The sequence below is a fragment of the Eriocheir sinensis genome, chromosome 26 (assembly GCF_024679095.1).
Source record: "Eriocheir sinensis breed Jianghai 21 chromosome 26, ASM2467909v1, whole genome shotgun sequence".
Classification (NCBI taxonomy): domain Eukaryota; kingdom Metazoa; phylum Arthropoda; class Malacostraca; order Decapoda; family Varunidae; genus Eriocheir; species Eriocheir sinensis.
This window is the reverse complement of record NC_066534.1, coordinates 9,580,033-9,604,776: the sequence shown is the minus strand read 5'-3', so window position 1 is coordinate 9,604,776 and position 24,744 is coordinate 9,580,033. Positions and strand designations below refer to the sequence as shown.

The window sequence follows — 24,744 nt, the reverse complement described above, 5'->3', positions numbered from 1 at the left end:
TCTTTCTTTCCCTCCCCTTTCCCTTCTCGTTTCTATCTTTCCTCCCTTTCCTTCTCGTTTCTCTTTTCCCTCCCTTTCCCTTCTCGTTTCTCTCTCTTTCCCTTCCCTGTCCCTTCTCGTTTCTTTCTTTCCCTCCCTTTTCCCTTCTCGTTTCTCTCTTTCCCTCCCCTTTCCCTTCTCGTTTCTCTCTTTCCCTCCCCTTTCCCTTCTCGTTTCTCTCTTTCCCTGCCCTTTCACTTATCGTTTCTCTCTTTCCTCCTTTCCCTTCTCGTTTCTATCTTTGCCACCCCTTTCCCTTCTCGTTTCTCTCTTTCCCTCCCCTTTCCCTTCTCGTTTCTCTCTTTCCCTCCCCTTTCCCTTCTCGTTTCTCTCTTTCCCTCCCCTTTCCCTTCTCGTTTCTCTCTTCCTCCCCTTTCCCTTCTCGTTTCTCTCTTCTCCCCTTTCCCTTCTCGTTTCTCTCTTTCCCTCCCCTTTCCCTTCTCGTTTCTCTCTTTCCCTCCCCTTTCCCTTCTCGTTTCTCTCTTTCCCTCCCCTTTCCCTTCTCGTTTCTCTCTTTCCCTCCCCTTTCCCTTCACGTTTCTCTCTTTCCCTGTGTGGTTCTTTTACTTTTCCTCTTCCTTTCAATTTATACTTTGTTTCTTTTACTCCGCCTGTTTGCAATGCTCTGCTATACTTTGATTTTTTTTCCTTTGTTTTTTCCTTGGTTTTGCTTTCGCGCATCTTGACTTCTCTACTTTTCATCTCTTGTCTTGTTTTGTGTTTCTTTTTAATTAACTCAAATCTACCAGCTTTATTTTTACCAACGATTAATCTCTCTCTCTCTCTCTCTCTCTCTCTCTCTCTCTCTCTCTCTCTCTCTCTCTCTCTCTCTCTCTCTCTCTCTCTCTCTCTCTCACACACACACACATACACACACACACACACACACACACATACACACCAGTGTTTCATTTCAGGGGTTCAGGATTCTGTTTCATTTTGCTGAACACGGACATTGCCTTTGTGTGTTGTGGGATGGTCTGTAATAGAGAGAGAGAGAGAGAGAGAGAGAGAGAGAGAGAGAGAGAGAGAGAGAGAGAGAGATTTACATAGACCAATTGGACTAAACTAGGTAGTCTATCCCTAAGAATTTTTCGATGAGCTGCTCTGAAAATTTTATGATTTGTTGGGAATCATACAGTGACTCAACGGTAAAAATCTTCTTCAGGTAGGAAAAATAATACTTGAAAAATCATAGCCTACAAAAGTGCAAAAAAGAGACTAAGTGATGAAATCATTTAAGTTTTACAGTTTAAATTCAATTTCGTTGATATGAATTAACTATTTATTCTCCTAATCATGATGCAACGATATAAGTTTTTGCATCTTTTTTATTGACGAAAAACCGATGTTTCTTATATTTTTTTCATAATCTTTATTAGAAAAACTGCCTTCGAGTTCTAAAAATACTGCCCTTGAGTTATTGACTGATTCGCTATTGCCGTCGCTGTGTTCGTGGCTGCAGTCATGCGGGTGGCTTTGAATACAGAGTAAAATAATTTTACACGTTCTGAATTTATTTCTCTCCAGTCACAAAGTTACACCGCGCTTTCAATTAAAAGTCGAATCCCAATTCTGGTCTCCCTAAGACTTTTGTGTACTGAAATAAAAATACTTTTACATAATTTTAGAATTGGCGGCAATATTTTCCTCTGACTTGCAGTTATGTTTTCTTCGCGCGGCATCATAAAAAAGACCTTCATATTCAAGCGAGGTTTGCATGTATGAGAAAGTGAGCAGGCTTGAACTGTGTAGGCTTAAATACTGTTCCGTCAATTTATCTGAAACTGTATGAAGCTATTCTGTTGAGTACGTAATTGATTTTTCTTATTCAATTCAGCCACACTTCATCTACGTTAGTGCCGTCTGATAATTGCATGCTGCCAGTGTTTACTGACTTTTAGGAAATTTGCCCTTGTAAATATGCTACAGCTTTTCCCTCTCACTCCTTCTACCATGGCCATTAGTGTCGACGCGTACCAGTCTGAGTGCAAAAATGGATTGTGTGTTCCCTTACCGTAACGTTGTTGACTAGATTGTCCTTAGTCACTGTAACGAGGTCCAGAGTATTATTGAGAGAGAGAGAGAGAGAGTTACTGATTTGACATTTTTTTTATCATTGTTGGTAAAATTTCTTGATTTTTATTTCAACTTTCACGATGTGTGTGTGTGTGTGTGTGTGTGTGTGTGTGTGTGTGTGTGTGTGTGTGTGTGTGTAACAACTAACAAATAAATACTGGTGGAGACGTCACAAAACACACACACACACACACACACACACACACACACACACACACACACACACACACACACACACACACACACACACACACACGAGCAATCAATCCGAATATAGCGTAAAAAAAGATCATATTCAGTTGCCTGCACGTGCGTATTTCATACTGTCGACGGATGAATTCACGAAGGTACAGGAAAGGAGTAGCTAAAAAGAAATAGAAATATGCGAAGGTACTGGAAGGGTGAAGGGAAGAGAAGCATTAATATGAGAAGGTAAAGGAAGCGTGTAGGAAAAAAGAAACAGAGGAGAGTAGCAATAGGAGAAATTAGCAGGAATTGAGTGAGTGTGAGAGAGAGTGACGGGTGAAGGGAAAATAAGCAGTAATGTGAGAAGATGAAGGAAGAGTGTAAGGAAAAGAAACATAATAGAGTTGCAGTAGAGAAATCAGGAGAAATTACGTTAGAGAGAGAGAGAGAGAGAGAGAGAGAGAGAGAGAGAGAGAGAGAGAGTTATATATGTGTACAGAGAGAAAAAAAAAGTTCATTGAATGGAAAGATAAAAACTGCATTCTTTTTCCAACTTTTTTTCATTTTTTCTCCTCCCCTTCATCCTTTTTCTGAAATGTTATCGCTTTCTCTTTTCTGTTTCCTCCTTTTCCTTCACTGTTTCAACAATTTTAACACTGAACGTTCTATATCCACGGTACGAATTTCTCAACCAACGTTTCCTTATCAATAATGACCGGTTCCTCTCGCCAATATTCGTAATTCCTTTCATTCTATCCTCCTTCCCCCTCCTCTCACGCCTTAATGATTCCTTTGTTTTCTGTGTCCTTGTATTGCTTCTCCGTCCTTTGTATACGTTTATTATCATTTATTTTATGTATTTTTGTTTCTACCCTTGGCTAATTTTGACGGTTCGCTCCCTTCTCCGTAAAAGCAATATTTCAGGGTTTTTTTACTGCGCTTCCGTTCGTTGCATTTTATATTCTAGTTTTCTATTCACAAATCAACTATCTATTTTTTTTGGTATCATTTTCTCTCTCTCTCTCTCTCTCTCTCTCTCTCTCTCTCTCTCTCTCTCTCTCTCACACACACACACACACACACACACACACACTTCCTTTTCACACTCGTCACACATACAAGGTAATTAACACGAACTCAAGCGGGTGACACTCCCAGCGCCATTCATCACACACACGCGGCGGCGAGCAGTGGCGTAATAAGTAAGTTAGGCTGAGGGGAGGCGAGGGAAAGGGAGAGTAGCATGAGTGGCCTTGTGTAAGTAACGGAGATGACGAGGGGAATGGCTTTTAGAGAAGAGAGAGGGACAAAAGGTGGGCAGCGAAGAGGGAGGTAGGAAGGGATGAAGATGTAATAAGGAACAGGAGAAATTAAACCTGAGAGAAAGAAGGAGGCGAGGGAAAGGGAGAGTAGAATTAAGGAACCTTGTGTAACTAACGGAGATGATGGGGGGAATGGCTTTTAGAGAAGAGAGAGGGGGAAAAGGTGGGCAGCGAAGAGGGAGATAGGAAGGGATGAAAATGTAATAAGGAACAGGAGAAATTGACCCTGAAAGAAAGGAGGCGAGGGAGAGGGAGAGTTGAATTAAGGAACCTTGTGTTACTAACGGAGATGAAGAGAGGAATAGCTTTTTTTTACAAGAAAGGATGCAGCTCAAGGGCAACAAAAAAAAGCGTAGAATAAGCCAGGTAATCGCTGATCCTAAAAAAAAAGTAAAGAGTGGCTAAAAGAGAGGTCAATTTCGGGTGGAGAGGTGTCTTGATACTCTCTTCTTGAAAGAGATCAAGTCATAGGCAGGAGGATATACAGACGAAGGAAGGAAGGGGATGAAAGAGTGAAGATGTTGGTTAACTCTTGCATAAAGGATTTGGACAGTACAGGGATGAGCTAGATTAGATAGTCGAGTGCAGCGGGAGAGGTAGAGGGGAGAGCAAGAAGTGGGCAGTGAAGATGGAGGTAGGAAGGGATGTAGGTGTAATAAGGAATAGGAAAAATTGAGCATGAAAGAAAAAGGGAGGCGAGGGAGAGGGAGAGTAGAATCTGGGGAGCTTGTGTTAGTAACGGAGATGAAGAGAGGCTTTTAGAGAAGAGAGAGCGAGGAGGAAAAAGTGGGCAGTAGGAGAAAGTAGGAGAAAGTTGACATGGCAGAAGAAAGAAGCAAGGAACGTAGAGAAAAAAATATGCGTTGACAGGAGATAAAGAACGAGGATAAGACGTAAAAAGAAATGGGAGAAAGGGTGAAGATGAGAAGAATGGTGAAAGAACAGTAGACAAAGGAATAGGCGAGAGAAAAGGAGGAAGGAATAAGAAAATAAGAAAGGAAGAAGAGACTGAAGAAAAAAAATAGAAAAGCCTAGAGGTCAGGTGTGATGAGGTGCGTCAAGGGGAGGGAGAGGAAGTGGAGGGAACAGGTAGGAAGGTGCAGGGGGAGGGGTGGGCGGGACGAGGAGGTAAAATGAGGTCGGGTAATGAGGTGAGATGGAGTGTGCCAAGTTAGGTAGGAGGAGGAGAAAGGGCGAGAGGAGAAGCAGGTTAGTGGAGATGAGACACTGTTAAATAAAGTGAAATGAATGCAAATTGAAAGACTGGTTTTTTTTTTAATGGCAAATGAAACCGACCAAAAGCTGAACCTTAAAAAGAACAAACTCAGTAACGCAACTCTTGTAAAGGGAACGGAGAAAGGTACCAAAAGAGATTATCAGACTCACTACCAGATGAATGTACGCGAAATTAATACGAGGGAAGGTGAAGCAAAGTGAATTAACGTTTTTGAGAAGGTAAAGAGGAAAAGTGGCTCAATGAAATGATTGGGTAGAGACATGAAACGAGCTGCGCATTATGATTCAACTTTGTTTTATGCGAAGCGCCATATTGTTCGTGTCTGGCATGCCGAGGGAGAGAGAGAGAGAGAGAGAGAGAGAGAGAGAGAGAGAGAGAGAGAGAGAGAGAGAGAGAGAGAGAGAGAGAGAGAGAGAGAGAGAATTTCCTATAGTTGAGTTAGTGTCAGCCAAATGTACGACTTTCTCTTTTCTTTTTTCGACGCTCACATTTTTCCTTCTTTTTTTCCTTAGGGTCAGAATAGTTTTCTTGATCAAATTTGAGTTTATTTACTAATTACATAGTCTACGTACGCGTCGCTTTTCAATCAAATTATTAGTAATCGTATCACACTACTCTTGTATTTCCTGTATTCCTTTTTCACAGTGTTTCTTGTTAGGCTGTATTTTATGTATCGGAACTTTACTTTCCAGCAACAATAATAAAAATAACAGTAACTACTACTACTACTACTACTACTACTACTACTACTGCTACTACTGCTACTACTACTACTACTACTACTATAATATTTACATTATCATAATAAGTACAATGATAACAATTAATACAATTTATGATACCTAGTACTTTCTTATTCCTGCTCTTCTTCTTCTTCTTTTTCTTCTTCTTCTTCTTCTTCTTCTTCTTCTTCTTCTTCTTCTTCTTCTTCTTCTTCCCTTTCTACTCTTCATCATATATATCAACGACATAGAACTTGGATTAAAATCCAATCTTTCAAAATTTGCCGACGACACAAAGGTGGGTGGGAAGTCCTTCACGACGGCAGACTGCGAAGTTATCCAAAGAGACCTGGACCTGATCACTCGGTGGTCGGAAAAATGGCAGATGTCCTTCAACACTACCAAATGTAAAGTAATGCATATCGGATCCAGAAACAGCAACCACACATACCACATGGGTGGCGAACCACTACATGTTGTGCAAGAGGAAAGAGACCTCGGGGTCACCATCAGCAGTGACTTGAAACAAACAAAACATTGCAAGTCCGCCTGTAAGAAAGCCAATACAATGCTTGGGTTCATATTGAAGAACTTCGAATACAAGACGCCGGGAGTTATGTTATCCTTGTATAATTCGCTGGTGAGGCCACACCTGGAATACGCAGTGCAATTCTGATCTCCAAATTACAGGAAAGACATTGAATTACTTGAGAGAGTACAGCGCCGCGCCACCATCACTGAGGACGAAGCCCTATGAAGAGCGACTCGAGCGACTCAACCTCTTCACGTTGGAAAAGAGACGACTGCACGGAGAGATGATACAAGTCTTTAAGTACCTTCAACACTGCCAAATGTAAAGTAATGCATATCGGATCCAGAAACAGCAACCACATATAACACATGGGTGGCGAACCACTACATGTTGTGCAAGAGGAAAGAGACCTCGGGGTCACCATCAGCAGTGACTTGAAACAAACAAAACACTGCAAGTCCGCTTGTAAGAAAGCCAATACAATGCTTGGGTTCATATCGAGGAACTTCGAATACAAGACTCCGGGAGTTATGCTATCCTTGTATAATTCGCTGGTAGGGCCCCACCTGGAATACGCCGTGCAATTCTGGTCTCCTAACTACAGGAAAAACATTGAATTACTTGAGAGAGTACAGCGCCGCGCCACGAAGATGATACCATCACTGAGGACGAAACCCTATGAGGAACGACTCGAGCGACTCAACCTCTTCACGTTGGAAAAGAGACGACTGCGGGGAGACATGATACAAGTCTTTAAGTACCTGAACAAGCTCAGCAACGTTGATCACTCCAAACTCTTCACGCTAAAAACTAACCTGAGAACAAGAAACAACGGAAAAACAATTCAAGCAAAGCGATGCCATACCGACATCGGTAGGAGTTATTTCTCGAATAGGGTTGTTCGCCACTGGAACAACCTCCCTGCAGAAGTAGTTAGCGCAGAGAGCATCAACTCATTCAAGAATCGCATTGATCGCCACTTTACTGCATCGGGAGTGAACTGAACATATCCAAGAGTAGGTGCACAAATGCTTTAATCCTTCCCTGCAAGCCACTCCTATGGCAAACGGATTGATTAAATCACTGAAAGCAGGCAGCCTAGTAATGAGCCAACAGGCTTTCTGCCGCCTGCTAGTCCATGTTTCCATGTTTTCCTCTTCTGCTTCTTCTTCTTCTTCTTCTTTTTTTCTCATTTTCTTCTTCGCTCACTGGATATTGGCAGTGGACTAGATAAGCCTCTCTTCAGCGAACACGAGCAAAGAGAAAAAGGTGTGGAAGAGATCATTATTCAGTCGAGGAAATGGAGCGATGGCCGTTACGAGGCAATTTTTCTAATGAGGCAATCAAGACAGTAATTACCTGACACCTGGTTAAGTGGTCCTGATGGGGATGGAGTGCTGATGCTAATGATGGCGTGATGGTGAGGGTGATGAGGGTGGTGGTGAGGGTGGTGGTGAGGGTGTTAATGGTGGTAGTGGTGGTGAGGGTGTTAATGGTGGTAGTGGTGGTGAGGGTGTTAATGGTGGTAGTGGTGGTGGGGGTGATGGTAATGGTTGTGAGGGACACGTGCCTTTACTGCTGTTGCTGTCATTGTTGTTTGTTTGAATATTTAAGAGTCTACTTAGGAGGAGGATGTAGTTGAGGAGGAGGAGGAAGAAGAGGAGGCAGAGAAAGAGGAGGTGTAAGAATAGGCTGAAGTTCATTTTTCTGCTTTTTTTTTTACAAAGGAGACAGGTCAAGGGCACAAAGAAAGGAAACAATAATAAAAAAAGCCCGCTACTCGCTGCTCCTGCTTGCCATTAACATTTATATTTAAACGTTTTACTCAACTCCAGAAAAATCAAACTTTTCTCATAACTTCTTGCTCCATCACTATCCCTTGATGCATACTTCTTGGAGTCTGAGGAGACGCGCTGTGATCACGCGTCAGACATACCAACGCCACATGCCTTCACATATGGAAAATAATACAACTTTGCCATCTCACCCTCGTATCCAGCTAACCCTGGTCTCCCTTATACACTTAGGTACTATATAGAAAGGTACTCGTGTAGATTATTATATAGATACAATATACAAAAATACCTTTAGAGATTTACATACATACATACATACATTTTTTTTACAACAAAGGAGACAGCTCAAGGGCACAAAAAAGGAAACAATAATAAAAAAAGCCCGCTACTCGCTGCTCCTAAAATAGTTACACACGTAAAGATCAAACCCCTCCCTCCCACACACCCCAACTCCGTCCCTCCACCTAAGGGTAACCTACAACAAACAAACAAAGAGACTAAAAGAGATGAGTGACTTAGATGGGTGTGTGGATTTAAAGGTCAGTGGCTGCTATTGAGGTAGGAGCTTTCCCTTTAAGCAATACTTTAATTAACTTCTCTTCACACATACGAGTAGCGTTTTATAAGAGCCACGAAACACTTAAGGGGCTATTACACTGGGCAAATTTTCCGTGGATCTTCAGTTATACCACGATTTCTGCTAACGTGGTTTTCATTTGTTTCTTGTTATTGCTGATGATGATGAGGGTGAGTAATACCGTCGTCCTTCAGTGAAATCTACCGTTGCTTTGGAAGATCGTGGACACTTCAGAAAATCACGGAAATATAAGAACCACGCCAGCGGAAATCGTGGTTTGACTTAAGATTCACGGAAAATTTGCCCTGTGTAATAACCCCTTTAGTCGGCTTCATCGTTTCGTTAAGGGGAGCTGCTAACCTCTCTTTCGTATCCATTTCGTTTTCTTTTCGTCATATATTTTATTACATTTTTTCTTACCTCTCTTTATATTAGATAGAAGACCGCCATGTTTCTATTGGTATAATTTCCTGCTATATGCCACTTGTATCCTCGTCTTCGTCCTCTTCCTCCTCGTCCTCGTCCTCGTCCTCGTCCTCCTTCCTTCTTTCTATTCTATACATTTCAGAAATTTGGCGCCTTGCAAGACATTTAGAGCGCACAAGAGGGATGGATGGAAAAATGCTGGTTTTAACATGAAAAGACAGGGACCATGGACTAGAGAACAGGCAATTGTTTCAAATGTTAAAATGACTATTAAAAGTATAAATGGACTTGGGCAGGTCTTATACGTAGAATTAATAACAGGTGGACATCCAAAGTGACAGTGTGGCAACGTAGACAGTGTAGAAGTAAAGGCAGACAGAGAATCAGGAGGAAAGATGAAATAAGAGGATATGGCGGAGCAGAATAGGGATAGATGGTGTGTGTTAGGAAGATGCTTCGTCCTGCTGTGAACTGGTACTGGCTGAAGGTAATAATGTCCCTGACCCAAGCATTATCGACATACGTTAACTCTACTTGCAGATATTCAGCATGCTTAAAAATAGATAAAAGTAGGATATATTTTTACATACTTCTATGAAACATGACCCCCGCAGCTACCGGGTGAAGTGTGAAGGAGTATCGTATTGAAGATTATATTATCACTTTTAAACACAATAATATGAATGCATACTAATGAACTGTTACTAATAGGAGAAAGGAGTTTTATCTCAGTCATAAGTTTGTAATGATTATACTTAAAAGAACAACGCTATTGGTTTGTGTCACATTTAAGACGAATATGTACACACTAACTTACACTTATCCTTACTTAACACATCACTGCACACTTTTCCTGACCGTTCAAGAAAATTTCCAGGCTGGCAATTTTACTAAACTTCCCTCTGATCCATCGGCGGCTCTGTCATTGTTGGAGGAAAAAAACGAGTAATTAAGCAACTTTGTAGAATGTTATCAGTCGTCCTTTAAGAGGCCCAGACGAGGCTGAGTGGACTCCATCTGGGCTCAAGTTTGAAAGCCACGCATCCAACTCCGGCCGTGTGTCTTTGTTGAGGGGGAGTAAGCGGATGTTTTAATTCCTTTGAGAGAAACAAATGAGAAAGAAAGAAAGACAGTCAGATAGATAGATAGATAGATAGATAGATAGATAGATAGATAGATGAAGAGAAAGAGAGATGAGAGAACGAGGAGGTGGTATCGGGAAGGATGAAGAGAGAGAGAGAGAGACTTATAAACTTTCAATTCTCAGTAGAATTTTAAGATTCAGTAACCACAGCTACCACAAATACACAGAAAGGGAAGGCTATTAAGGTCAGTCCACATCCTGGAGGGGGAAAAGATGAAGGAGGAACTCTATACTTGGAGGGGAAGAGAAATAATATAAAGGTATAAATAAATAAAAATAAATAGTATAAATAATGAAAGGGGGACGAAGATGAGAAAAAAGATGAGAAAAACAACATGAGAAGAGGAGAAGGAAGAGAAGTAGGACAAGGAGTTAGAAAATGAGGAAAGGAGAAAATAAAGAAAAGATGTGCAAGTAGAATAAGTCGCAGGGGAGGACGAGGAGGAGGAGGAGGAGGAGGAGAAGGCGAGAGGCAAATAAAATCGACTTCCCTGACATTCTCTTTCTTTATCAAATGAAATAGGAAAAACACCCGAAGTTTGAGTAACGAGAGCTGACAGAAGGTAGAGAAGGAAGGAAGGAAGGGCGGAAGGAAGGAAAGAAGAAAAAAGGAAGGAAGGAAAGAAAGAAAGAAAGAAAGGAATAAGGGAAGAAAGGAAAAAAGGAAGGAAGGAAGGAAAGAAGGAAGAAAGTAAAAAAGGAAGGAAGGAAAGAAAAAAAAGAAAGAAGGAAAGGAATAAGGGAAGGAAGGAAGGAAAGAAGGAAGAAAGGAAAAAAGGAAGGAAGGAACGAAGGAAAGAAAGAAAGAAAGAAAGAAAGAAAGAACGGAAGGAAGGAAAGAAGGAAGAAAGAAAAAAAGGAACGAAGAAACGAAGGAAAGAAAGAAAAAAAGAAAGAAAGAAGGGAAGGAAGGAAGGAAGCAAGGAAGGACAGAAGGGAGGAAGGAAGGAAGGAAGGAAGGAAAGAAAGAAAGAAAAAGGAGTAAGGGAAGGCAGGAAGGAAGAAAGGAAGGAAAGAAGGAAGAAAGAAAAAAAGGAAGAAAGGAAGGAAAGAAAGAAAGAAAAAAAAGGAATAGGGAAGAGAAGGAAGGAAGGAAGCAAGGAAGGACAGAAGGAAGGAAGGAAGGAAGGAAGGAAGGAAGAAGGATGAAAAGGAAGGAAGAAAGGAAGGAAATGAAAGAAAGAAAGGAAAATTGAAAGGGAAATGAAGAAATTAATAAAGAAAGAAGTAAAAAAAAAAAAAAAAATCGTGTGAAGGAAAAAAAACACTAGAATAAACAAGGAGAGCTTATGAAAAAAAATAACGAGGTAAATTAATCAAGAAGAGAGGAGGCAAAGAAAGGCGAGATAAAGCAAAAGAAGAAGGAAGTGAGGGACGTGAAGAGGGAAGGAGGATTAAGTGAAGGTAGTGCAAAGGAAGGGAGGGGAGGAGGAGGAATAGGTGAGAGAGGTGTGGAGGGAGGGAGGCAAGGAGGAATTTTTCAAGTTTTGGGGCACGATAAGAATCAAAAGAGACAAGCAAAAAAGTTTCCCTGACTCCCAAACATGTGCCAGGAGGAGGAGGAGGAGGAGGAAGAGGAGGAGGAGGAGGAGGAGGAGTTGGAAGCAGGTAGTAGTAGGAGAGGAAGAGGAGGAGGGTGGAAGGAGAAAGCGAAGGACGAAGAGGGAGGAGAAAGAAAAAGGAAGAGGAGGAGGAGGAAGTTAAGGAGGAGGAGGAGGAGGAAAAGGAGGAGTATGAAGAAGAAAATGCAAAGTAGGAAGTGAGAGAAAAAAGTAAAAGGAGGAAGAAAAGGAGGAAAAGGAAGAGAAAAAGTAGCATTATTATTATTATTATTATTACTATTATTATTATTATTATTATTATTAGTAGTAGTAGTAGTAGTAGTCGTAATAGTCGTAGTAGTAGTAGTAGCAGTAGTAGTAGAGAAAGTGGAAAAAAAGAGGAAGACAAAAGTATTAGAGAAGAAGGAAAGAAAAAAGTGAAGAAATAGTGAATAATGGAGACAAAGGAAGAAGGAAGAAGAAGAGGAGGAGGACTGTAGTAAAGGAGGAGGAAAGACTAGAGTGGAGGAAGCATGAATAATGGAGATAAAGGAAGGAGGAAGGGAGGGAAGGAGGAAGAGAGTGGCAATGCATGTCTGAATACCTTGCTCTGTGTGTGTGTGTGTGTGTGTGTGTGTGTGTGTGTGTGTGTGTGTGTGTGTGTGTGTGTGTGTGTGTGTGTGTGTGTGTGTGTGTGTGTGTGTCCCTGGCGTCAAGGTCGTGCGTGACGTCATAGCCAGCACCTCTTGTGTTTGTGTTTTTAAGGTTTAACGAGGTCTGGAGCCCTGCATCTCCTTGTTTTCATTTGTTATTGTCCGTATTTTATTCTCGTTTTTTTTTTCTTTCTTCCGTCTTTTTTTCTTTTGCTTTTTCTTTCGCTTGATTTTTTTCATTTTCTTTTCTTTCTCTTGATTTCTTTCATTTTCTTTTCTTTTTCGTCTTTTTTCATTTTCTTTTCTTTTTCTTGATTTTTTTTCATTTTCTTTTCTTTCTCTTGATTTCTTTCATTTTCTTTTCTTTCTCTTGATTTTCTTAATTTCCTTTCTTTTCTTTGTCTTTTCTTTCTTTGTTTATTTTTCTATATCTGTTTCCTTGTTTGTTTGTTTGTTGCTTTCTTTCTTCCTTTCCTTTATTCTCTTTCTTTTATTCTTCTCTTTATTATTTCTCTCTACCTATCTTTATTTGTAACTCCCTTTCGATGTATGTTTGTATGTATGCATTTATGTATGTGTGATGTATTTTGTATGTATCTCCTTATCTGGCCATATTTATCCTTATTTGAGTATCTCTTTATCTGTATATCTATCTCCCAGCCAATCCCCATTTGCATGTTTATCTGTATTTTATTGTAATTGTCATATGATTGCGTAATGCACCTCATTTATTGCAGTCTGTTATTATATATCATTATTATTGATATTACCATTATTTTTATTTGTTGTCATTTCCATTAGAATAAATATCTTTTCCAGTGGTTTATAGTGATCACATATTTTTACTGTTATAGTCGAACAAATATATTTTCGTCCCTTTATTAATGTTGTTAGCACCCATGTTGACCTATTTTCTCATTTGTTTGTTTGTTTTCTCTCTCCTGTCACGGCTGATGATGGCGCGCACTTGCATGACGCCCGGACACTGCACGACGCAACTCTGTCCCCATATCTCTCTGTCACTCTCTGTCCGCTTGTCTGTATGCATCCTTTGATTGTCTGTTGTCTATATATTTGGCTCTGTCTGCGAATGCGTATCTGTCTGTCTACCTGTCCGTCTCTTTATATGTCTGTTTCTCTGTGTCTGTTTCCTTCTTTTCATGCCTGTGCCTGCGTTTTCTGTCTGTTTTTATGTTTGTTTTATGTCTGTTTTTCTGTCTGTCTGTATCTGTCTGTCTGTCTGTCTGTCTTTGTGTCTGTATTTCTCTCTCTCTCTCTCTCTCTCTCTCTCTCTCTCTCTCTCTCTCTCTCTCTCTCTCTCTCTCTCTCTCTCTCTCTCTCTCTCTCTCTCTCTCTCTCTCTCTCTCTCTCTCTCTCTCTCTCTCTCTCTCTCTCTCTCTCTCTCTCTCTCTCTCTCTCTCTCTCTCTCTAATTTGTTCTCATTTGTCACCGGCACGCCTTTTATCTTCTCTGGCTGTCTCGTCGTATAATTGCTTTTTTTTATTCTTATTTTCATGTTCTTCCTTTACGTCCCCGTTTATGTTATCATTACCCATTACGATCTTTTATTTTCATACGCTTTACCTTTTGTTTCCACGATGTGTCTTCCCTTTCGTTTTAAAATTATTGGCCAACATTTCTAAATTCATCTAATTCTTCTTATTCTTCTGAACCTGCATCTCATATTTTTTCTTTTCTTCATTTTCCGTATTCACTTGCACCCTTTCTTCACTGTATTCGCTTAATTTGCCTTCTTTTAAACCTCTATTGTATATTTTTTTCTTCCTTTCTCCCTCTCTCCTATTCACTTATTCGTTTTCCTCACTGTTATTTTCATCATATTCCCTCAATTTGCTTTCTTCTAAAAACTCACTACATTTTTATCCCCTTTTCTTCCTCTATTCTATCAAATTCTTGTCTTTCTTCTCTGTTATTCTCATCATATTCCCTCAATTTGCTTTCTTCTAAAAATTCACTACATTTTTATCCATTTTCCTTCCTCTTTCCTAATAACTTCTTCTCTTTCTTTTCCATTATCATCATATTCGCTCAATTTCCCGTCGCTTGTACATCTCACTTTTTATTTCCTCCGAACTTTTTATATACATCATCTTCCTTTTTGACATCCTTTATATTCATCGTCCTTGCTCCTATTTGCCTTAATTAACTCTCCTTCTTTCTGTCATTAATTGTCCTGCTCGTTTCTCTGTTCGCCTTTTTCTACCATTTTCTTTCCTCTGATAATTTCGTCCTTGCATCCAACACACGACTCACACATTATTTTCTGCTTCCTTTTTAACGTGTTTTTCTAATCATTTATGTTTCTCAATTCCCTTCCATTTATATCCTTTTTATCCTCTCTGCTTTGTCTTGTTAATGTGATTCTTATTTCTTCGTTTATTGTTCCCTCGGGTTGTTGTCCGCACTGTTCCCGGTTTTTCGCAATTTCTATTAATGAATTTCTTTTTACTTTCTCTCTCTCTCTCTCTCTCTCTCTCTCTCTCTCTCTCTCTCTCTCTCTCTCTCTCTCTCTCTCTCTCTCTCTCGGCTTCTTTCCATGTATAAATTTGTCCTTTATATTTCTCTTTTTCATGTATTTTTCATGTCTTTTTATTTTTTATTCTTGCTTTTCTTTTATATTTCTCCCTTTTTTCATCATTCCCATCCCCCGTTCCTTTATCATTTTTTATTTCTGTTTTCTCATTTCTTTCTTTACTACATTTTAATTCTTGCCTCCGTCTTTCATTACTTCCGCATTTTCTTCCTTCTTTCCTTCCCTCCCTCCTTTCATCTTTCTTTTCTTTGTTTCACTATTCTTTCTTCTTTTCTATTTTTCTTCCGTTTTTTGGTTGCTCTTCTTTACATCCCTTCCGTACACATGTTTTGATCCCTATTTCTGTTAACACGCTTATTTTTTAATCCACGCTTCGCCGCCTCGTCCTTGCCATCTTCTTTCTTCTCGCTGAACTCCTTGCTTTTATTTTATTTCTTGTGTTCGTGTTTTCACCCCGGGACCTCTGTTGCTCCTTCCTGCCCCCCCTCGCCCACCACTCAGGAGGTAAGGTTGATAGGAGGCTTATACATATATACTCATGTGTTGTTATTATTATTATTATTATTATTATTATTATTATTATTATTATTATTATGTGTGTGTGTGTGTGTGTGTGTGTGTGTGTGTGTGTGTGTGTGTGTGTGTCTCTCTCTCTCTCTCTCTCTCTCTCTCTCTCTCTCTCTCTCTCTCTCTCTCTCTCTCTCTCTCTCTCTCTCTCTCTCTCTCTCTCTCTCTCTCTCTCTCTCTCTCTCTCTCTCTCTCTCTCTCTCTCTCTCTCTCTCTCTCTCTCTCTCTCTCTCTCTCTCTCTCTCTCTCTCTCTCTCTCTCTCTCTCTCTCTCTATCTATCTATGTATCTATCCATCTATATCTATTATCTGTCAATCTAAATCCTTGTCACGCCGATCCTCAGAGAGATGAAAACATAATATCGTGTACATCATTTAAGTTGGACAGATTTTATATATATCAACATATCCTTTTGTAATTGAATGTCGTCGACCTCTAATGGAATATACTTTTCCTGACAGTAATATATATCGCTTTTCCATTATGCATTTTAATTATATGACCCATTGTTTCTTCATATTGCTTTTTGTTAAGAATCTCATTTACCTACAGTCTCTTAAGAAGATTTTTTTTCTGTTTATTGTTGTTCATCGACATAATAAATAAACTCATTAATATCCGGAAGGTCTCTTGTATTATAACGGAACTACTTTCAAAAGGGACGCTGCCCTCGCAAAACAAGTTGGTAATTGGGAATTTTCAGAAAAATGATAATTGCCAAGTTTTGGGAATGGGTTCTCCAAGCAATAATTCTAGTGAAAAAAAAACCCGGTTATCGGTGAATATGGATATGAAGGTGAAAAGGATAATGATACTGATGATGATGATGATAGCGATAGTGTTACGCAATCAGGGTTTGAGCTGCTGGGTAATATTTGTGAAGGCATAGTATAGTTCTACTTTAAATAGTGTTCATTAGGAACTTAGTCACGAATTACTAAGTCTGTAGGTTGTTAATTAACATCCAAAACATTATATTTCTTTCTTTCAATGGGTGGAAAAAGATGTGTGAATGATATCAACTCTGCACTTCTCTTCTGCATTTTACAATATTTTACAGCATTATACCCATCCCTCTCCATCCGTCTCTCCGTATCTCTGTCTGTCTGTCTGTCTGTCTGTCTCTCTGTCTATCTGTATGTCTCCATGTATCTCTGTCTATCTGTATGTCTCCATGTATCTCTGTCTGTCTTTCTTTCTCTCTGTCTATCTATCTGTCTCCATGTATCTCTGTCTGTCTGTCTATCTTTCTCTCTGTCTATCTATCTGTCTCCATGTATCTCTGTCAGTCTGTCTATCTTTCTCTCTGTCTATCTATCTGTCTCCATGTATCTCTGTCTGTCTGTCTATCTTTCTCTCTGTCTATCTATCTGTCTCCATGTATCTCTGTCTGTCTGTCTATCTTTCTCTCTGTCTATCTATCTGTCTCCATGTATCTGTCTGTCTGTCTTTCTCTCTGTCTGTCTCTCTCATTCTATCTATCTAACTACCTCTCCCATTCGTTCCTTTCCCTCTCCTTCCTATTCCTCTCCTCTTTTCCCCTTACCTAACCTTCCTTTCCTTCTCTTCTCCCCTCTCCCTGCCACACCCTTCATCTCCCTTTCCTTTACTCTTCGCTCACCACTCCTCCCCCCTCCCAGCTTTAACCTTCATCTCCCTTTCCATTTTCCCTTCATTACCCCCTTCCTCTCATCTCCCTGCAACCCCCTTCATCTCCCTTTCCTTTCCCCTTCATCACCCCTTCCTCCCCTCACTCAACTGGCCAGGTCGATTGTCGGTGTTTATGCGGCCAGAGGTGTGTTTTGGCTCGCATATCCGAGGTCAAATGGATCTTCTCTCGCTCTCTTTTTCTCATTTTCTCTTTACCTTTCTCATCTTTCTCTCTCCTCCTCGTTTTCTCCTGTGTTTTGGCTGAAGTCTAATGGATCTGCTCTTGCTCTCTTTCTCCCGCCTTTCTTTACTTATTTCTTCCTTTCTCTTTCTCCCTTTCTCTTGTGTTTTCTTTCGTATATCTGAGGTTAATTGGATCTTACCTTTCTCTCGTTTTCCCATTTTTTCTTTACATTTCCTTTCTTTCTTTTTCTTCCTTCTGTCCTCCTGTGTTTTCTCTTTTTTCTCAATTTTCCTCATTTTTCTTCCTTTTTTTCTTCCTCCCTTCTCTACCTCCTTTCCTAATGTGTTTTTTTTCCTCGTATCTCTGGGGTCACATGTATCTTCTCTTTCTCTCTTTTTTCCCACTTTTTCTAACTTTCCTTCTTTCTTTTTCTTCCTTCTTTGCAGCTGTGTCTTGGCTCTTCTTTCTATCTTTTCTCACTTTTCTCACCTTTAGTTTCTTTCTTTTTCTTGCTTCTTTCCTCCTTTATAAGAGCCACGTTCCAAAAATAGACTTATTATTGTACCGCATATAAACTAAACGAAGCGATTTCTAAGAAGAGCGATTTATACTGTGTGGGGGAGAGGGTGGTTGTTATGTGCATCAGGTTGGAATGGAAAAAAAACAGTTTGTATTACAATGGCTGAAGGGTTTTGAGAATAATGTTTCCCAAATCTCTCTCTCTCTCTCTCAAACTGATCGAAAGTTTCAAAATACTTAATGGTTTCACGAATGTAGACAGATCAACATTGTTTATGAACGATGACACTTTGCGAACGAGGAACAATGGCATAAAACTCAAATGTAGACAAGTAAATTCAAACTGCACCAATTTTTCTTCACCAACGTTGTAGTGCGAGAATGGAATAAGCTCCCACCTTCAGTGATCCAGTGTAACACGATTGACTCTTTTCAAAACAAGCTCGACTGTCACTTCCTTGAACTTAATATTAACTAGAGTTGAAATGCAACGTTTTGGAGCCATCTAATTAATGTAGAATCACTTAGGTTTAAGGACAGACCACCTAGTCTGGACCATGGGGTCTGTGTGGTCTGATTTCTCTCTCTCTCTCTCTCTCTCTCTCTCTCTCTGTGTCTCTCTCTCTCTCTCTCTCTCTCTCTCTCTCTCTCTCTCTCTCTCTCTCTCTCTCTCTCTCTCTCTCTCTCTCTCTCTCTCTCTCTCTCCTCCTTCTCTCTCCTCTCTCTCTCTCTCTTCACTCTCCTCCATTTCATCTCTTCTCTCTCTCTCGCCTTCCTTTCCTCTGCTGCCCCCTTCTCCTCCTCCTCCTCTTCTTCCTTATCGTCCTTTTCCTCCTCCTCCGTCTCCCTTCCATCTAAAGTTCAAGGTAAGAACATGTAAAATTGGTCACGTCTGGAGGTCGTTCTGGCCTTGACCTTCTTTTGGCCGGCTTCTCTTTCTCCTCCTCCCCCTCCTCCTTGTCCTACTTCTTCCTGTCTTTCCATTTTTTCTGATCGTTTCTGTCAAGCTTTTACGAACACTCTCAATCTTCGTTTATTTTCTTCTTTCACTTTTCCCTTTCGACGATGGATATCTAGGAAAAGAGAACAAAGCAATAAAACAGCTGCAAGACTCACCACCAAAAACTCTACGTATATATTCCTGAAGATGCTTATTTAACCCCTTGGATGCGGATTTCCTACAAGAAGACATCACCAAGCTACAGGAGTGGAACAAAAAGTGGCTGCTACAATTTAATGAAGAAAAATGTGAGGTCATGCATCCTGGGAGGGGAAATCCAGCATACCAATACCACATGAGAAACACTCCACTACCCACCACAGAGGCACAGAACGACCTGGGAGCATATGTTACCAGGCTACCAGTGAAGGCGAAATCCGTGCCAATCGCAGCGGACGGGTTAAAAGGGATTAGGATGCATATTGACGTAAGACAAAACCTTCACCTTCATGACCCATATTCACGAAGATCTCGGGGTTTGCAGACTAACATTTGATACGGCTTTGGTAGAGGTTGTGTTAGTATTTCAATGGGTAGTTTTATGGGTCTAGCTTCTGCTCCATAAAAACAAAAGGCACTGATGAAAGCGAGACTAACTAAGAGTCGTATTAAAAGACATCTCATCGCCCTATTACACTTATTTGACAAGGCTTTCGTAGGAGTTGTGGGCATTTCCTGGATTAGTTTTAATGACCCTGGTGGTAGTTTAACCCTTCTTCTGTGCCATGAACCTGAAGGAACACTCATTAGAAGCCGACTGACCCCCTCTTTGACCTTTAGAAATAGCTTATGTGTCTTATAATACCGATCTAATCCTCTTCGTGGTTTTTGGAAATATTTATTGTGAGAGCCGAAAGCGTCTCATAATGCGGACGAATGATCGGTAAGAACTTTGGACCGACTTCAGCGCTACACTTTACCACTCTTCCTCTCTCTTCCTTCTTTCCGTCCCTTCCTTTATGATAGCCCTGTTCCGAAAGTAGGGCTTATTCCTGTACAGCATATATACAAAAGAAAGTGGTGTAGGATATAATGGATGGCCTATCGTGCAACAACTGGAAGAAAACGGGGGATGGGGGAAGTTTAAAGCGAGAGTTCAAGCCCCGATCAGTGACTCAATTTTGTCATCCAGGTATAATGAGCGGAGGCCTTGACCCCTTGAATGCGGGTTTCCTACAGTTAAACCTCACCAAGTTACTGGAATGGAGCTAAAAGTGGCTGTTACAATTCAATGAAGAAAAATGTAAAGTCCTGCACCATGGGAGGGGATATCCAGCACACCAATACCACATGGGAAACACTCCACTATCCACCACAGAGGCAGAGAAAGACCTGGGAGTATGATGTTACCAGGGTACAGGGAAGGCCAAATCCGTGCCAATCGCAGCGGACGGGTTAAGGTCGTTGAATTCTTGGGCGATGTGAGGGAAAACTGATACAGCGAAAAACTTAGCTGCTGGAGTAGGGAAAAAGTCGCTTCTACGCTTACATGTTTATATTTTTAGATATTTTCTCCATATTTGTGTTTTCGTGGAGTGTTTTTCTTTTTTTCTTATATTTTTCATTTTAATATTCCTCTTATTTATTATATTCTTAGTTTTTTTTTGCTTATATTAGTTTGTTTCTTCGTTTTCCTTTCCTTCTTTTTTGGTATTTTTTGAAGTTTTTCCCTCTTCCTTGCCTTCTTTTTATATGTATTATTTTTTTCATGTTTTCTTTTTTTCTTCGTTTCTTTCTTCTCTCCTTCCTTTTTCTTTTCTTTTTTCCTTAATCTCGATCTTTCTCTGATTTGAATATTTTGTTTTCCTTTCTCCTTTGTTTCCTTTTTTTAATAATTTTTTATTTGTTTTTGTTTTTATATGCATCTTGCTTTGGTTTTACTTCATACCTTTGTTTCTTGTTCTATGTATACATTTCGTAGCTTTTTGTCCTCAGATTCCAGTTGTTTTTGTTAATCGATATCTGCCCCCCCCCCCCCCCATTTTTTGTAGTAATCCGTCTTTCTTAGCGTCATCGTTATTGAGCTTCGTTGTGGTCATCGCAGAATCTTTTGATCATATAGCTCGGTGTTCGTTGTCCTGCTGCGTATCTTTGTTACGCAGAACTAGGAATAAAATTCGACCTCGTTCACTAACACCCGAACGTTTGTCAGGCTGAATCCTTCCTGTTCTCTCGGATGATATGTGTATTTTTTATCATAAAAGAGCCTTGTCACCAAAACCACTCGTATTAATCGAATCAAGAAAATGTATTTAAAAGGACTTCCGAGCCCACCCGCTCCCACGCGTCCAGAATTGGTGGAATGTGACGCCCACACAAACTAAAAATGCAAAGAGAAACTTTTGTCTTTGTCGAGGAGAAACGAAGAAAGGCGTTGCAACAACCATAAGTTTGTTTTCTAATAAAATATTCAAATGCTTTCACGAAAACCAGAAGTAATGAAGAGCAATAGTTCACAGCTTAAAGGTTTCTTCAAATTCATTTTAGAATGTACATTACGGACACCTTTCCAACATTTCGATGTATGGTTTTCTTTTACAAAATATGAAGACGGTTTCATTAAATGATTACCTTAGTAGTATGCATTATATAGTTTTCTAGTATATAATCTCAGACATCCTAGTTATTAGAAAAAGGTCATCATGGAAATACGGTCATATATAGTAATTATATAACGTTATTGAGGATCCAAATGGAAAACCAGCTCATCTCTGTGACTGGTTTGAGCCTGATGAGTCTAATGTTTTTTTTTGTGTGTGTGAAGAATTTAAAGATAACTGACAGTAAGCTGATGAGCTGATATATCTTATGGTATGTTAAGTCACTTTTCTTGTATCAATATTATCGCTGCACTTTTCCAGCAGTCTAGAGTTTTCTATATATATATATATATATATATATATATATATATATATATATATATATATATATATATATATATATCACGGCTACAGTTTTCAGTGAGTGGAAAGCCTTTTCATATTTGATTAAGATTAAATAGATAGATAGATAGAGTCTTTCCTGTTTGTTCCATGTCGGGTTTAGATGCGTTAGGATTAATAATAATCTGCTCCTGATTTTTAATCCCTTGTTTGAGCACTACCCTTAACTTCGATTAATTTTCTCTCTCTCTCTCGCTCGCCTGCCTGCCTGCTCGCCCGCCCGCCCGCTCTCTCTCTCTCTCACGGTATACATTCACCATTTGATCCACCCTTTAATTCTCTTTCACTTCGCCTTCATTATACTGTCGCTGTTCTGACTCCTCTAGCTTGTACCTCGGCGCTTCTTTTAATTAATCCGTCCGCTGTCCCCACGTCTCCCCTCTCGCCACCCTTCCGCCTCCCCTCTCTAGCTCCCCTTTATCTGTCCGCTAATTCCTCCCATATTTTATTCTCCTATCACTCCCTCGTCTCCACTTTCGCTTCTGTAATATCTCCCCTTCGTTCTCCCTCACCTTTCGCCCCTCTTTTCAATTTTCTTATCTTTCTAATTCTCGCCCTCGATTTCTCTTATATTTATCCTTCCATCCATTTATATCTTGCCTTCTTTTTAATTCTAATTTTAAACCTTCCCCTGCGCGTACAGCTTGCCTTGTTTGCCTTGTTTTTCCTTCGAGTTTTATTTTTGCAGTTCTTGACCTTGAGCTCCCCCTTACCTTTCTGTTTGGTTTTATTCGTCGAACTTCATCTGAACTATATTTTTCTTAGTTATTTCATCCTTTGTTATATTTTCTCGTTTCCTCTACATATCCATCTTTCTTTACTCCCCCCCTCCCCCCCCTTACTTAGGTTCCGTGTTCTTAAGTCTTAGTAATATAATGTAGCGGTAATAGTTTATAGTACAATGTCTGCCCTACTAACTATACAATTTCTCGAACATTTATCTGTGGTTTTGAATTGTTTTGTAGTTTTTAATTACTAGTTTCTCCTGTTAACGCTGTCTTTTACAACTACACACACACACACACACACACACACACAGGTGACAGGCCTCAGGTTCAGCTCTGTTACCTGTGTTTATACCAATGTGTTTATACCAATTTAGGAGCAGTAAGTAGCGGGCTTTTTTTTCATCATTGTTTTCTTTTTTTTACGCCCTTGCACTGTCTCCTCTGCTGTAAAAAAAAAAAAAAAATGATAATAAGGATCTGCAGCTTCTGAAATTTATTGCAGTTCGCGACCTCGCCTCCTAACACCACCCTTTGCACACGCAGGTGATGGGCCTCAGGTTCTGCAACGAGGCGTGTCTTCAGGCGCAGCAGCTGTGGCCGATGCAGAACGAGGACACCAGCCACGAGGACAAGAACCTCACGCCTCTCCAGGTGAGGGAAGGGCGGCCACTTGCTGCTTGACGGGAATGTATTTGGGGTTAACAGCATACAATGTGTATAAAATTTAACAGTCCATTGACGTGTCATTGTTATCGACCGCCTCCACACGTAAAGAGGAGTGTGCTAATGTTTTCGTTGTTCTGTGTCTGCCCGTCTGTTTTTTTTGCTTCCCGTTACCAAACTATATATATCTTAAAAATGGATTGATGCACAGTCACGAAATACACAAGAAAGCATATCTTAGTAAATATCTGAAACCTAATAACATTTGAAAAAACCTTGATAAAATAAAACTGACAATGATGACAAATAAATAAAAATGAATGGTTGTGTATAAATTCAGCACCGAATTGTACAGGGATCAGAGTAGCCGGGAGGGTAGCGGAGAGGAGAATTATTTGCTGAATGTAGAAGATTCCATTGTATTCATGTATAAAATAAAAATCTGAAAGGAGTACGGAGGGGTAAAGCCGATGTCCTAACTATAGACATAATCAAAGATTCTGGCGATTTGATCATTAATAAAAAAACTGATGCAACAGTATGTAAAATGCTCGCAGTGTCAGAGTTCCTAGAGCCTGGAAAAAAGTCACCATTTTATCAATTAATTAATAAAAAAAGGCAACATAGGAGACATAAATAACAACCAAGTGCTCAGTCCCCTTCCTCTAACCGAGAAACGTTTCACTAAAATCATAAAAACAAATAACTGCAACACTAAATTCAAACCAGCCAAGAGAATGAGCTTGTGTTTCGTAGTGAATGTTCGCCAACAGACCACCGCCACGTTGTTTTTTTTTTCTTTTTTTGCAACAAAGGAGGCAGCTCAAGGGCACAAAAAAAGGAAACAATAATAAATAAAAAAAGCCCGCTACTCGCCGCTCCTAAAAAAGAGTCAGAAGAGGTGGCCGAAAGAGAGGTCAATTTCGGGAGGAGAGGTGTCCTGATACCCTTCTCTTGAAAGAGTTCAAGTCGTAGGCAGGAGGAAATACAGATGAAGGAAGATTGTTCCAGAGTTTACCAGCGTGAGGGATGAAAGAGTGAAGATGCTGGTTAACTCTTGCATAAGGGGTTTTGACAGTATAGGGAGTTGTCAAAAAAAAAAGCCGAATACAATAAACCAGGATGCATGACTTCCATAGATTTTGAGAGCATTTGATATATTTAAAAACTCAGCAGTCATGCAGGATCCCAGGGGGCAGGGTGTGGACGAGCCGTGGATGAAGCTGTAGGAATGAATATTTGGTGATAACATGGTAACAATTATACTTACATAAGAGGGACAAGATGATTCTAATTGAAAAGATGAAAATGAAGAAACTTATTTTTAACGGTCTGCAGGACATTAAATAATGCTTAGGAACGAAGCACTTGAAAGAGTAAAGGAATATACATTATCTAGGACTAACAATTATTGGAAAAACAGCGCACGAAAGATAAATCAGAAAGAATTTAGGAATAGGATAAAACACTTTTGATAATAATAGTAACCTATCACTATTCCTAAAATGAAAGATGTACAGTCAGGTTCTCCTCCCGGTCCTAACACACAGTACAGGAACTCTGCGCCTCACAAAAGGATTGAAAGAGAAAGCTAAGCGTACACATAAATTGAGAGAAATGGGCCGGGTATATCACGGAGAGACGGGATGCGAGCTCAGTGGTCTGGGGGAAAACACAAAGGT

General features: G+C 40.0%; 1 protein-coding gene across 1 annotated transcript in view; it reads left to right on the top strand.

Annotated features, from left to right (window-relative positions):
- LOC127003742 (phosrestin-2-like) overlaps nt 1-24,744 on the top strand; it is a 115,666-nt gene that overhangs the window by 7,674 nt on the left and 83,248 nt on the right. Inside the window, exon 2 of the mRNA XM_050870724.1 lies at nt 22,941-23,050. Coding sequence (XP_050726681.1) covers nt 22,946-23,050 — 105 coding nt within the window. The 5' untranslated portion in view covers nt 22,941-22,945. The remainder of the gene's footprint in view (nt 1-22,940; nt 23,051-24,744) is intronic.